This window comes from Numida meleagris, chromosome 6, assembly GCF_002078875.1.
Source record: "Numida meleagris isolate 19003 breed g44 Domestic line chromosome 6, NumMel1.0, whole genome shotgun sequence".
NCBI lineage: Eukaryota > Metazoa > Chordata > Aves > Galliformes > Numididae > Numida > Numida meleagris.
Genome location: NC_034414.1, coordinates 19,320,378 through 19,335,973, shown reverse-complemented (window position 1 = coordinate 19,335,973; position 15,596 = coordinate 19,320,378). Strand labels below are relative to the sequence as shown.

Genomic DNA, 15,596 nt, shown 5'->3' with positions numbered 1-15,596 from the left:
ATCAAGAGTGCAGGAACACCTAAAAGAAGAATGCAGTTGTTGGCTGAGGTTGGAAATTACTACAAATCTCCAAAACGATCAACAACTGCTGCTAGTGAGTCAGACTGCAAAACACTTGTCCCTAGGACTGCTCTTTCCTTCAGCTCTGTCAATGCAACTATTAGACTGAGTAAGTCATGCATTCCGTGAGAAAGTTGTTAATATCATTTAGCAGTGCTTGATTCCATAATATTTTACAGTGTTTTGAAACACCAGTGAGTAACTACAGCTGATAACAAGGCTTAAAGAGACAAGGTAATGACTTTATTGATAATTCTTCCTGTCCCTTTGTTATTTTCTTGATGTCTATTAAGTAGCCAATTTTTTAAGCTTTTCAAAAAGGATAATTGGTACATAACTTTCTGGTAAAGAACATGATATCCTGCCCAAGGCATAGCTCCAGGAATTGCTATCATCTCAATCCGAAGTTGTCTTTTCTGAGGTGAAATCCATCCAAGGATAATCTTGTCTTAGGAAAAGAGATGTATTTCTGAACCACATTAAATCAATTCATAGGAAATCTCCACTTCCCCCACCCCAAAACAGTCCTGAGCATTTTCCTCTGTCTGCTAACACATCTCAGAGTAAAACTATTCATAGAACTCTCCCTGGTATGATTGCTATGTGAAAAGATCAGTCAGTGTTATAGGAGGACAGTTTGGCCCAAGCTTCTCACCATGCTGGTCAGGACAAATGCTTTTCCTCGTTGCTTTGTCAGTACATCTCTTAGGAGACAAAGTCATCTTCACAGGTCTGCTCTAACATGTGGCACAAATCAACTTTTCAGGACAGAATAATTGCACAGCAAGCCAAAAATAAAGCACTGCATCACCGACCACACTTTGGGGTCTCTCCTACCCTTTGCAAAAGTTGCAGACTGCAGAGGCTGGTATACAGCTGTAAGTTGCTGATGGAGATGTTTTCTGCTTCCTAGCTGAAGGCATGTGTCTTTTGATTTCTTTGGATCGAGAAGAAATTAGACCCAGGGTAGATTATAGATCTGAGGTCTCTGTCTCCAGCTGCTCCTTGTTCTCTCTGAAGACAACCGATCCACAGCTCATAGCTTCTTAGGTGCAAATGTACATACTGCATGTTCTTGCACTGCTTTGGGGTAACCTTAAAACTACTTTGAAAGCTTCCTGGAATAACCAGCATGCTGAAACGCTGACAGTTTCACTCTTTTCCCACCTCCAAAGTTCACTGAAAGGCTTTGTTCCTCCTTGAGGATTTTACACTCAAACATCTCTGAGCCAGGTACCTCACATGCTTCCCTTTGTTGTACTCATGGGCATGATTCCACTGCCTTGCACGCTGTTTGCAGCTGATACAAAACACTACCAAAGCAGGATGGCCCCAGGTGGTAGGAATGATGACACAAATGGTATCCCACTTGCTCTTTCTTATGGCTCCCATACTTCTCTTTGTATGTTTCAAGAGCTCAGCAACTGCTTTTCACAGCCAATCAAATTCCCCTTCTACTTCTTTAGTACTCTCCTGCTTTTTAATTCCCTTCATTTTCCTTTTCCCTACACCCTCATCTCAACACTTGGTAATTTTGATCTCTTTTTCTTAAACAGGCAATGCCAGATCTTCTGTTCTGTCTGAAATCCAGCTTAGATCCCTGCAAAAGGCTGAATAAACTATGTTATCAGCTACAAAAGAGTGAATCTACATCATGAAATGGTTTTCCTGTTATAGCTAATGCACGGTCACAAACATAGTTTCAAAGCAACATGAATTTCTTCAGAGTGTCTTTCTCATCCAGCATTGCCGAGGCTTGTCCCTGCTTAGCTGGAAAGCTGACATCTCCAAAATGAAACACCTCAGGATAATTTACTCTCCTTTGTAATTTAGTATAATAATGAGCGTATCAGCTTCTCTGTGGCCCTACAATCTTCCCTCTGAGCAGATGATGCTCTCCCCTGCAGTATGATATTGTGATGTTTTCCAAAACACACATTGGGGAACTTATTCTATATATTAATTCTTGCTGATAATAGAGAAAGTGTATTTTGAGGATCATTAGGACTTGCTCAGTCCAGTATCCCAGGCACAAACAGGTCCAGTTGTATAATTAAGTAGGCCATCCTAGTACCGGAAAGGTTGTATCCAGAGACACAACTTTCTAAGGGCTAAGAACAATGCTGATAAAGATCAAGTGTCTAATTGTAAGGAACAACCTCCAAATTGCCTCCGGATGAATAAATCACAGTGGGTGATCCAAGCATATTTTCACATGGATACTGTCTCATTCACGGAAGCAGGGAGCTGGAAAACATCAGGGGTGAGTTCCAATTGGCTGGAAGGGAATGAAAAGATTTGAATTTCAGTAGGGATTATGTCATAGTTTTGTGCAATTATTCCTAGCTGGTGGAACTGCTGCAAAATTGAGGAGGCCCAGAAAGCAGGACTGGAAATCTACACTCTCTAGTACTTGGGGTTGGCTGATGAGCTGCTCTTGTTATGATTTACTTTGACATTTCCAGGATTAATGTGAAGACTGGCAAAGGTCAACAGTGAGAGGAGCTTTTGAGCTTCCAGGACCAAAAATCATAGTGGTAAACTGTCGTCTCAGCATTTCTGCATGAGACGTGGCTGGAGCTGGGCATGCAACTGAGAGAATGTGTCATTACAAGAGCCACAGTGGAGGGCAGATAGTTTTCTCTTTTTTGAAGCACGAGAGGAAGGACAGAGAGAGTTAACCCAAAATTCTTGCTGTCTTGCAAGCTGAATGACAGCTAATGCAACCGGGGGGGGGGGCATTTTTGGGGAAGAATCCACATTGCTCATCCAGTGCTTGTATTTGATGCCAAAGGCTGGTTCCTCAAAGACACTTAAACACTTGTTAGCTCTTACAGTTTCTGAAATCACTGTCACATGGGCACCTTTGTGGAGCTGGCTGTTATTACCTGAGCCTGGCTTGCAAAAGTGCCTGTGATGGGGTAGAGGCTGGTGGTAGGAGGCTCCTGCATAAAGCCTCAACCGCTCGGTGCTAAGTGGAGTGACAAGCATGGCAGGGGCAGAGTCATGCTGCCTGGGCATGTGGTTTTAGCTGTTCAGAGCTGTTCTTTGAAGTCCAAGGCTTTACTTATTCCAAAAAACTGTGCTACCACTGTGAACACCTTTCTATCACAGTGCCCTTGCCCATTCCTGTAGAGGTTCTGCTACAGTATTTGCATGTCTGTTTTTCTCTGCTTTGAGAATCTTGCTTTTAAAAAAACCCAAACTTTTTCAATCTAAGCCTTATGAATCTTCGCTTTCCTTGATCAGCACCTTCTAATTTCTGCTTGTAGATTTGCAACCCTTCTCTTCTTTCACCTAAAACCCAGAGCCTGCCAGCTCTGAAAAGTAAGTGCTGAGGTGCAACAAAGACAGGCAAGCAAACCAGATATCACCAGCCTGCTCTGGCATGACCTGTGTACATACACCACCCCCTGTGAAGCATTTCCTTCGGAGTCCTAACCAAGAGCACCTGCCCTCCAAAGCAGTTTAGCTCCCAGCAGACTGCTCCTGCTATGGGGGAAGTATGACTGTCACAAAGCAAAGCTGATGGCCTTGATCTTTGTCTGCTGTCATTCACATCCAGCTCTTGCCAGAGTCTTGCAGAGAGCAGTTGGGCTGCTTGTCAGTGCGTGGCTTCCTAGTCAGCAGTGATCTCCAGTGTGGGAGAGGTGGGAGCTTTAAGGAGGCGGTGGCAAGAAAGGGAATGCCCTTATGGGAGATCCCTGAAGTGTCTGTTACCATTTATTCAGGAGAGCTGGAGCTGAGAGTTGATCTTGAGAGCATAAGAGGATGCCAGGCTCTTTCTCTGTGTATGGAGCTCCTTGTAGGAACAAAGCTGAAATGATTACAGCTCTAGAAAGGTGTCAGCAGGGTCACAGAGAGAAGGGCATTCCCACCACAACTAACACAGCTTGCTCCATGAGGTGCTAGTCAGAGCAGGTTTCTTATATGTCAGTCACTCGGCATGAGACCTGCATGGAATTATCCACCAGCAACATCCTTCTGCTCCAGGACTATGGCAGCTGTAACCAATGTCCTGCTGCAAGACCTCGGGTACCCAGTGTGGCCATCAACAGGCTTATGGTGCCCACGATCCTGGCCTGCAGAGAGCTTTGAAGACAGAAAGGAGCCAGAGCAGGAGGCTGTGGCTTCTAAAGCATGAATGTGGAGGCAGGTTCCCTCCTTGCAGTGTGACCTGACACATCAAGGCAGCTATTTCATCAAACCCACTGCCTAAGTCACATACTTGACTGAATGTCCTGCTCGCTGCTTATAAGGAGAAATAAAAAAGGAATTCTCCTGAGCAGTCTGAGCCTCAGCCTCCAGAATTCCCTCATATCATTCCCTCCCTATGAGGACACAGCTGTTCCAGAAACATTTTGACAGCCAGTGTCCTTATGCTTTTGACTAAAGTTAGTATCTGTGGGCTTATGTGTTAGGCATTAGCCATCTCTGGGCTGCTATGCCAAGCTGCAGAGGGATGATGTCTGAGAAGAGCTATCTGAGTCTTCCCCCACAACAGATCTTTTCTGGCAGCAAACCCTTTGAGAACCTGGGGCATCCTCACCTGTGGGTGTGTACTGGGGTCGGAAGGGATAAATATAGGAATAAATGGTGTCAGAGATTTATGTGAACTCAGAGCTCAAGGGCGTAGACTAGAAAATAAGCTCTGAGTGAAAATGACGAATTCTCTAAGTTTGAATTCTGAAAAGCTCTTTATTTGCAGGGCATTGCAAAGCGAAAGATTTAAAACAGGCTAATTGCAGAACTATGAAAGGGGAATGGCCCTGTTGATTCAGCAAGTTGCTGAGCAAAAAGGAAATTCCTTGAAAGACTGAGGGCAATGCTCTGATGTGCAAAGGGCATCCCACTACACCGCAGTAACTGCTAGGTTGCTTGCAGGTGATTCCTCCATAACTTCAGTGCTTTGCATTCAGCGCAGAGCTATCTGCTTCCATATTGGCTCCATCGCCTCAGTACAAACAGCACTACTGAGAGCAATGTGTAGGATTATGTAATGGTATAGCTATTTAATGCTGACTTCTGCACAAAGCTGGGTCAGTTTACTGATAAACTTAGTAGGAGTATCAGGAGATAACAGCTCTCTTCCTAGCTCTGCCGCTTACTCACTCTTTGCCTTCTGCTAAATCACGTAATATTTCTGTGCTACAGCTCAGCAGTGAAATGCAGAGACGCTCATTTAAAATTCAGAAATACAAAGACTATGAACAGCTATATGATGATACTCAGGTAGTAAGACTTACCATCACAAGAAAAGTTAAACCAAGAAAAAGATTTTGCTAAAATCAGAGGCTTATAGGCTAAAAATCAAACTTGATGGGAGTCATCACTATTGACTTCAGTATGGCTGGCCACAGGCAGAAATTGCAAAAATTCTTGACCTAAATGAATATTAGAATGATTTTGTATTTGTACATTTACTTTTCAAATTGAAAATTATTTACTTAATCAGAGGAAAAAAAAATCGCTTCCAATTTCACATCCTCTGCATGTTATGCTCCTTCCAGGAATGACATCTTGGGGCTGTGACTTCTAGGGCTTCCATGGTTCTCTGGCTCCAGCACACCTTGCCAGCCAGACTGCTGTGGAGCCAGAAATCCCTAAGGCTCAATATCTAAAATCCTAATGCTAAGGTTCCCTGTGTATCTCTTCTCTGGCTACGGAGCAGCTGTGGCCTTTATCAGCATGCTAGGTCATGGTATCATTCCCAGGAGAAAAGGATGGCAGTTAGACTTTCTCCTGACAAAATACCCAAATTCTGTTCAGGCTTTCTCTGGCAATGATTAGTCTGGTTTTGTCTGGGACGATGGCACTGTGTGTCCCAGAGCAGGTCTGTAGCTCTCTTGCTGCAGAAGACGTATATGCGGAACCAAGATGCTCTACTCTCTAGTCCATCACCAAGTGCAGAAATGTGACCATTTTCAGAGTTTGACTTTCACTGAGCCTGCCAGCACACCTTATGTGAAAGCAATACTACAAGTGAATAGAAAACTTTTCCCCAAAACCACTAAAAAAATCAAAATGTGCTATATACATTAGCACACGTTAGTCTGAAATCCAAACTCTGACTTGGGAATATGCAACAAAATCAATTTATTTAGCAGTAGCAGCATTAAAAAATCCTCTGTCAAGTCCATAAAATTACTAGCATTTCCACCCAGTCTTCCAGGGAGGACAAAAATGGAGATGTAAACCTTGCATAAGTAACAACAACGAGAAATGAGATTTATTTCAGGTATGCAATCTTTTATTGAATAGGATGTGCAAAATTTAGAGATAATGTATGATTTATGCGAGGGGGTATATATTATTTAGCAAGGAAGTGGCTGAGAGGAAGGCAGCAGAAAAAAATTGTGTTCGTTTAATGAAAGGATCCTGGGACAAGAGCAAATGATAATTTTATCAGGCAATACTTGAAGGACATTGAAGAGAGAATAATGTAGCCTTAGAGATCATCTAATTTATCTCACTGGTGATGAAATGAGCATGAAACTATTTCTAAATGGCAGATAATTCAGATCTGAGGAATGTCTCCTAGTTATAATTGAAAAGGGAGAGGAATTTGCGCTGTTTTTATTAATAATGGAACATTTACTTAAAAATTCAAGAACTTGCTGTTCCTCTAATCTAGTTCTTCTCAGTCTGCAGAAAGTTATCTGTAAAATGTGGAGCCATTTTTATGTTTCATATGGGACAGAAAGATTTTTTTTCTTTTTCAAGACACAAAGTAAGAGACAAGAAGGGTAATGAATTGGGAGTCTGTGAGTTTGTTACATAGACACTTGAGGCAGTTCTGCCCTTTATTCTCCTAACAGCAGTTACCATGGTTCAGCATTTCTGCTAAAGCTGTCTCTAGCCAACAAGTTTTACACCTTTCTACTTTGCTTTCTTATGAACTATACAGAGCTCTGTCAAGTCACTAGTTGCCTCACACGCTAAAGTGGCAACTATATGCCCGTATGGTTTAATTGTGGAACTTTTGACAAACACCACTGTGTAGCAAAGCATGGAAAAATGAAAATTAACGAAGTCCCTGAGCTCAAAACGTGTCTGGTAGTGCTGGCCTGCTCTCTCCAAAATGTACTTCATTGTTTTTCTAGCTGGATTTTCAGTTTTCAGATGCTGAGACATATCATTTCCATTTACATCCTACTCTGCCTTTTGAGCACTCATCAAGGAGACTTTTACAGAGTTTTTTTGAGTAAGAATTCTGCTCTTAATTTTATCCCGCTTAAACATACCTCTTAGTCTTCCTTTAGACCGTTTAGATGTTTTACTGCATCCTTTCTGGTCTTAGCTCTTAGATTATTGAAATCTTTAAGTTTTGCATGACCAGAGTGATCATTTTTAGCTCCTAGTCTCTTCTCAAGATTATTTTTCCTTGACATTAATTTCACCTTCCCCTGAATTTTCTCAATTTTTTCTCATGGTTTTCTGGATATAAAGAACCCAGAATCTTTATAGATGTGATGGCACTATGGCATAAAGAATGGGATCAGCTCAGACATAGTTCCTGAGTTACTCAGACATTTTTGGCAAACCTTTCATGAAATCTCTTTCATACTTGGTTGTCCATTACCATCTGATAGAATAATTGATGAACCCACCACCTGCTTCTTGTGGAAATGCTACCCAAAGGGCTCACAGCCCCACCTCTGCCATAGCAACTGGGCTGGACCAGGCACAGGTATCGCTGGGAGAGGGTACAAGGTGGAGTGGGGATGGCTGTGGCTGGGTAAGTGTAGGCAGAGAGATGGCACATGTGAAGAGATCCGGCCCTCATAGCTGTCAAAGCTGGACCAAGCAGAGAGAACTGCTTGGTCTGATATTCAAAAGTGCTCAGTGGGTAGCAGAATCTGGCCCATTTTTCCTAGGCAAGGGAAGCTGACACTATGTCAGATATTTTACAGAGCTTGGAAACTAAAGGGAATTGAGTCTGCTCAGATGATTGGATTTTTCGGCTATTGTGTGTAACCAGAGGGCTAGTTATGTAACCAGAGCTAGGTATGAATGACACTTAGGAAATATTCTTGGTTTTCTTTCTCTTTGTCTTTTAAGAAATGTCTGTTGGAGAGCTGGGTATAGTCTTACATGAGGAGAAAATGTTGAAAGTCTTCAGTAAGATATCTCAGGCAAAGGAGGCTGTCCTAAAATGCAGTGGAATATACTGCACATTCTGAAAGATGTAAGAACCCATCGAATTCATACTCTTGATGGGAAGCCATCCCCAAATAGAAAGAGCAAATTGGATGAAGCACACAAGAAGCTAGGATTCCCTTCACAATAAACTATTCAAAACTCCATTGCCTGAAGTATTCACAAGTAAAGGCATTCAGTGTGAAAGAGCTGCCTGAAACACATTAGCTGAAAGGGGTTAAAGGCAAGTCAAACTGAAGGGGGAAGAAAGCTATAGAGCTCAAATTCAAAACAGTGGAGGCAGATACTAGATCAACTGTGTGTGACTGTCAGGCTAGATAATACAGCTGAAAATCCAGCTCAGCTGTTGTATAGAGATGCAGGGAACATCTCAGTGTTCAAAACCATGTTAAACTTGTAGAGAGAAAGAATGACCTTACATAACTATCTAAATAGAATATAAAGTGACAACCTATGCTTCCAGTGGCACAGTTCACAGACTGGGACAGACCACATGGTATCCAGTGTTACAAGAGAACAGACAACCAGCAGATAGAGGCACGGGCAACAGCAGGGCCATGTCTGTTAATAGCACTTGGCTGTTTTGCAATCAGAGAAACCCCACAGTGACTCTGTGACACGAGTGGATATGAACTAATGCTTATAACATCCCTGTGAGGAAAGGGGTGCTCCCTTTTGATAGATGCAGCAAATGAAGCAACTTACCCATGACTGCAGTTTTGTAGCTATGTAGCTATTAGATCTCATGACCTTCTGCCTCCATATCCTCTACTCTAGGCCATAGTTCCTAAGTGCATCTGTGCACAAAATGCTGAATTTATCTCATAAGTAAAGCCAGAGTTGTTCCAGCTGGGTAACGTTGGCACAGAGAAACTAAAGAAAGTCTGGCAAGCAGAGCAAATCACAAGGGCTAGAAACGGAATATCTTAATCACTTAGGAGGCAGAACAAGAACAAATACTCACAGTTTCTGGGTAAAAAGTAAGTGTAGCTTGGGTAAGTTTTTTCCAGGATGGACCTAGAATACAAAAGCACCAAAAGATTTGTTTGGCAGAACTGGAGTACAAGCAAAGCCTGTATTTATGATAAAAAGGAGTACTCCAAGTGATGTACAGATGTTTCTAATAATCTTTTTTCGTTTGACAAGCTGAGCGCGACTTTACACTGAAAAAGAGAAATAGAAATGTGGTGCAGTGAATTGATGTCCGGAATCAGATATGAAGAAGTGACTGGGAATACAAAGATCGTGACGGGAATGACGAGTGTTCTGAGGATTTAAAACATTTAGAAAATCTATGCTCCTATTATTTCCCTGTCATTTATGTATGTGCCTGTGTATACACGTATACATGAGTGAATATATTTCTTATGAAAAATATCGTGGGCTAGGAATGATTTTTGCTGAATTTTTGTCATTCTTATGCAAAAGATGATACTGATGAAGATCACTCGCAGCTAAGAGGAAATGTTGAGCTCCTTTAACTGGATGTGTTTTGATTTGGAGTAGTGAGTCAGAGCCCCTCTCTAATGCTTACATGTTAGACAGTTTTTCTTTCCAAGGCTTGTGCTTAGTAGTGCACAAATGATTCTGCCAAATCATTGTTTGATGTTTGTAGTAATCCGTAAAATGAGGGGAATTTCTATGGTGCCTTGTTCTTGGGAGTGCTACTGCTTTAGAACTGTTACTCACTCAAGTATTTCTTCCTTATGTGAACAATTGAGTTGTCTGTGATCCATTATAAATAGATGCAGTCATGTGTATTGTGAGTAAGGACTACAGGCCTGAGGCCTTCAAAAAGTTTTTCCTCTGCAAATGTGAAGATCACAATTTGGCTGTAAGCAACATTCTTTGTGTGTCCAGATCCAGTAGCTGCAAGGCAAAACACAAAAAGAAGTCAAATTCTAAAAACATAAAGCAGAGATGATCTTGGTAGCATTCATCTATCTATCTTCAATAGAGAGCTGCAGCTTCTGGGTAAAAAAACCCATATGCATAACATCTGGCACAGAATCCCTTCTGCAGTTTTCCACAATGAGTGGCCAGGCAAAGCCAGAGACATTCAAAGAAGTGGGCAACTGTGTATACACCAGAACCTGTATTTCCTTCATTTAATTTTTTATTTCTACTTTAATACAGAAAATTGGTCTTGAAAAGTGACCTGGAGAAGGGTGTTCTTTGTCTTTGATACTGGAGAAAATAGAGCATCAAATGAAGTTATCAGGTGGCAGGCTGAAAACCAAACTTATGAAGGCAGTCCATTTTTCACAGTATGCTTACTCTGTAGGACTCATTGCTACAGCATATGACACCAAGTATGTAGCTGACTTTGGAAAACACAAATTAACATTAAAAAAATCACCAGGGTATGTTATACCAAAGACACCAATGTATTTTGAGCCTCAACTTGCTAAATACTCCTAGGTTATGTCAGGAAAGCATTCTATATGCTTGCTCTGTTTTTATATTCTTTTTACAAATCTGCTATTTGCTGCCATTGAGGGCAGAATTCTGTGCTGGATGGAGCTTCAGTCTGATTTAGTATGGCTAATTTGATGTTCTCGTAGAAATCTTGCTTAGGATGTTTAATATTTGCTACTTGCAGTAGATAAATACACCACTGTCTTGGTATTTTCCCAATAGAGCAAACCCTGTGGAAAGGATAAATATCACAGTTTGGTAAATATCAAGGTACCTTTTTAATGTCATTATGGTAATGTTTGATCTATACAAATAACAATGATTTTATATTTCAGTGAGGTTATCTCAAAAAGTATATAAACTTGGAAAGAAGAATTTGAAAGAATTTCAATATAAGGCTTTTAAGGACTTAAGTTTACTGTTGACTATGCATGGTACTTAATTCAAAGTCTCTCTTCAGGAAGAAGGTGCTTCAAGTGACAGTATTCTAAACAAATGAAAGCTGTAATGGTACAAACACTTATGCACATGATCATTTCACACATTTGAGTAATCTCATTGAACTGAATAGGTCTACGGATGTTTTGAAAAGTTACATATATGTAAGTGTGTGTAGAACTGAGGTCTAAACAACTCTCTGAAATTGTCATATACTTGTCTTGTAATTTTTACTCCTGCCCATTTTAATTGGTTTTTCTGTGTTCTAAAGAATCATCCTAACACAGTCCTGTTTTTGTAATAAAGTGGATTTTTTTGAAATATCTGAACTGTCAGTGGTGATGTGTAGGACTCCAGGTGCTCCCGCTCATGGTATTGTGGAAGGAGATGACTTTAAATACGGGGCCCAGGTTTACTTCAAGTGCAACGCAGGTTACAGCTTAAAAGGCAGCCGTGTTGCCTACTGTCAACTTGATGGGATTTGGTCAACACATCATCCCGAATGTGGTAAGGTCACTTTAAGTTTTGATTCATATCAAATGTTTCAGCCATTGTATTCACATTAAACTAGAATATCCAAATCTCACTTGAAATTTGGAAGATCCATGGTTTAGCATGATGTTCTTGTGTTATCCCACCTTTAAGAAGCAGTAGGGATTCTTATTTTACTCTGCTGAAGCCCAAGCCCTCAAGACATACTAATAAAAAGGTCTAACTGAAATCATATGACTGAAAAATTATCTCCTCAAAGGCATATATCCTCCTTACACACAAACAAAATTTCTAGAACCAAAATCAAATGAAGGACTTTGTGCATCAATGAATAGCTACTTCCATTGCTATGTACCTTTGCTACCTTCTCTGCAGAAGTGTGGTGCTCTCTGTTGAGGTGACTGGGGCTTACCACATGAAGAATAGACTCTTATGTCAACAGCACTCCTATCTTAGGCAAAAACTATTAAAAGAGAAACTTCTACTCACTCTTGCTGTGCAAGTTTGCATGCTTATGGCAGACCTATCATTCATATTGATTCATCTGTGAAATTCCAAGCCCCTTCTTCCTATCCAAAGAGACTAATTTTAGTTTAGCTGTTTCTTATTGCACAATTTTATTTCCATATTCCAGAACACTTCGTATCAATTTGAATAGTGCTTTCACAAGTGTGCTATGGCAAGCAATGCAAATTTTGTGGAGTGTTGTGAAACAGCTGTATATAAGTTCATCTGAGAAACAAGGAAAGGCATTGTTCTATCTAGAGAGAACACCTCCAATTGGAATAAATGCAATAAGTTCCTGCTGCATTATGTCTCTGGCTAAAGATCTAGTGAAACATCTGTTTTTAGACTTGGCTGTTACTGAAGTGTTGGTGGTGTGATTTGAGTCTCTCCTTCCCAGATGTTTTCTCATTATTTTTAATCTATCTGAAAAATCATAACCTTGAGATTATGGCAGAAGAGAATTATGATTCAGGTTAGTGATAGGCACATGATGAAGTACAAGAAGGCCTTCATTGTCTCACTTGGTCAAGCTCAGGTACATTTGGAAACATAGTTCTTCTGCTCATCACATGATGCCTCTAGGCTAGATATCAGTACAGAAATTGGCTTGCAAATAAAGCATTATACTGTGGGTGATTCCTGCAGTCTTTAGCTACTGTCAAGTTATAAGTTGTCTGTGTTTCACAAGTGAGAGAGCCTGTGAGGTACAGGGGAGAAAGTTGGAGCCAAATGAAAAGGAGATGAGAATGATAGAATGGCTTAGGTTGGAAGAGGTCTCGAGGATCACCAAGTTCCAACACCCCTGCCACAGGCAGGGTTGCCAGCCACTAGATCAAATACTAGATCAGATTGCCCAAGGCCCCATCCAACGTGGCCTTAAACACCTCCAGGAACGGGGCATCTACAACCTCTCCAGGCAGCCTGTTCCAGCACCTCACACTCTCTCAGTAAAAAAACTTCCCCTGACGTGAGGCTTGGATTATCCCTTTCTTCCGGCTGAGAAGTAATTCAACTCTCCTTATTTATTCAGTATTACTTGTGGAAAAGTATTTAAGTGCATATATAACCTTCAGCATATACTAAAATCCAATGTTTTTAAATAAGGCACTAAAATATGTGATTTACTTGAATTATCTGCTATTAAGAGCAGATGCCCTTCATTGAACCTTGTACTACCACAGTTCACTATGTGCTTACATGCTTTGTTGAGCGGGGCCCTGGAAACATGAGGATAGGGGAATGAGTCAGGGCCATACCTACCTATACGCTGCTGCTGTGCCGATTACACAGATATTTAAATAACTACTTGAGTGTTTTGCTATGCATTGGTGCTTTTGTGAAGTGAGGCATCACAAAGGGAATACTGTCATTTAGATTTAGGCCAAAAATTTAAGTTTATTGTGAGAAAAATAAACAAAACAGCAAATAAAAAGTAGAGGAAAATATTGGAAAGGAGGAAGTAAAAGAGGTTTTATATGCAGTATGCCTATGAATTTCCACATTAAACTTTTAGTATCAGTAAAAATATATATATGTTCTCTTTAAATTCCTTTATTTTCCTGGATTATCGAGATTTCTCTGTCAGTGCTAAGAGACCAAAATGCAACCAAACATAAAAGCAAAATTTAGTAGTCTAGTTTTATTATCCAAGACCAGTGAAGTACTGAAAGTGTAGAAATGGGAAAAGGATGCCAAGGGCTTGTTTTGTGCAAATAGCCTAAGTGCATACTTTTATGCCCCTGAATTAGTCCAGTTAATGATAATAGGACATTAACATCATGTAAAGTCAAGGTTCTTCTTCAGAATTGTCACCCAAGTTTTAAGGACTTTTGAAGATTTTGAGAATCTTATGCTTTCAACAAAGACAAAATATGTACTATTAACAGACATCTGTGTTATCATTGCTTCTTAAATATTTGATTTTTTCAAAGTCTGGTGGGTCATGTGGGACAGATGGGTCATAGAGAGGCATCTTTAATGAAGTATATATTGTATTGCAACATCTGAATGAAATGTCAAGAAATCTGATAGGTGAAAATAGTGGTGTGAACTCGATAAAATGGTTACTGTTTTTCCCTCTATTGTTAGTTCTAGATGAAAAAAGCTGTTCAGATCCTGGTGGCCCACTCAATGGCTACAGAAGAGTAGTGGAAGACACTGGGCTCTTGAATGGACGCTATGCAAAAATTGGCACAATCATTGCTTTCTTTTGTAACAACTCCTACATTCTTAGTGGGAATGAACAGAGGACCTGCCAAGACAATGGAGAATGGTCAGGGAAACAGCCAATCTGTATTAAAGGTAGTTTACAATCTTTTTTTTCCCCCCAACAACTCATAACAGCTGCTTTTTTTTACTGGATTTTATGTATTTTACTGGCCAAGGAATCATTTTTCCTAAGAATAAACTGTCTGACTGACACCTGATACTGAGATTGGTAGTTTGCCAGCTCTTACTGGCTGCTAAACTCAGCCAGAGAAGATGCCAGTTATTCCAGCAGATGTTTCCACCTTTAAAGGAGGAGAAGAATATTCCCCTAGAAACTTATTACCTTCTTTATAGGATGAAATTTGTGTAAGATCATTATCAAAGATCAGCAGGGAATTGAAATAGAAAGAAATAACTGCCTCATCAGAGTTGATGTGATAAGACACAGCTCTCCTCTAACAACCCTTTAAAGTCCGTGGGACCAGTCCTGAGCATAAAAGTTTATAAGACCAAGCTTGTAGATTGCAGCCTTGAGCATCTGGTTTAGAAAATCACTTGAGGATGTGCTTAAACTATCTGCATTCATCAAAAACACTGAAACACATCTTTAAATACTTTGCTGGAAAGGGAATTATGCTGTTGACCTGGGGCTACCGTAAGCATGTCTGGAACCCTGAATGGATGAAGGGATTTGGGCTGGGGAGCTGCCAAATTCATTTTCCCAAAGCATTTTTGGAAACATATTCTAATGGATTTTTTTTTTGTTAACTGAAGTAATGATGATATAAGGAAATATATCTGTCCCCTGGGGAATTTGCTTTATTCTGTTATTTCAGATGGAAATACTCTCTCCCTGAAGCACCTAATCATCTCCATTTGTGGAAAGCTTCTTTATTGATGTTAACTTTGATAATGACATAAAGGTTAACATATACAGTAACCACAAAGAGCAGGATTTTTTTTAAAATCTCACAGAAATGAATGCTCAAACATATAGATGAAATATATCCCACAAGATTCCTTTTCTTCCACTGTGTGCAGCAGGAAGGAAATCCCAGCGGAGTTATTTGAAGTGATAAAGCTGAATATTTTACCCTGCTCTTAAAGCAAATAAATGGAATATCCAAAATTAGAAATCCTGAGTTTCACTTCCCTTATTTTCTGCATATTCAGGTAACTCTCTGGTCATCCTCAGACTCTGAGTCCCCAGCTCCTCCCAAAGGGAGCACATGCAAACAGGCTCTTAGGCTGCAAGACATTACAGTCATCTTTCTCCATGCACTGACTCACTGGCATTAGATCTGTAACTACAT

At 40.5% G+C, this 15,596-nt stretch overlaps 1 protein-coding gene across 3 annotated transcripts in view; it reads left to right on the top strand.

Annotated features, from left to right (window-relative positions):
• PAMR1 (peptidase domain containing associated with muscle regeneration 1) overlaps nt 1-15,596 on the top strand; it is a 55,815-nt gene that overhangs the window by 33,427 nt on the left and 6,792 nt on the right. The window contains exons 7-8 of one of the 3 annotated variants that reach the window (XM_021402235.1): nt 11,413-11,583; nt 14,164-14,376. In XM_021402235.1, the coding sequence (XP_021257910.1) occupies nt 11,413-11,583; nt 14,164-14,376 (384 nt within the window). Of the gene's footprint in view, nt 1-11,382; nt 11,584-14,163; nt 14,377-15,596 lie in introns of all 3 variants that reach the window. The other 2 variants (XM_021402234.1, XM_021402236.1) reach the window with 2 other exon arrangements.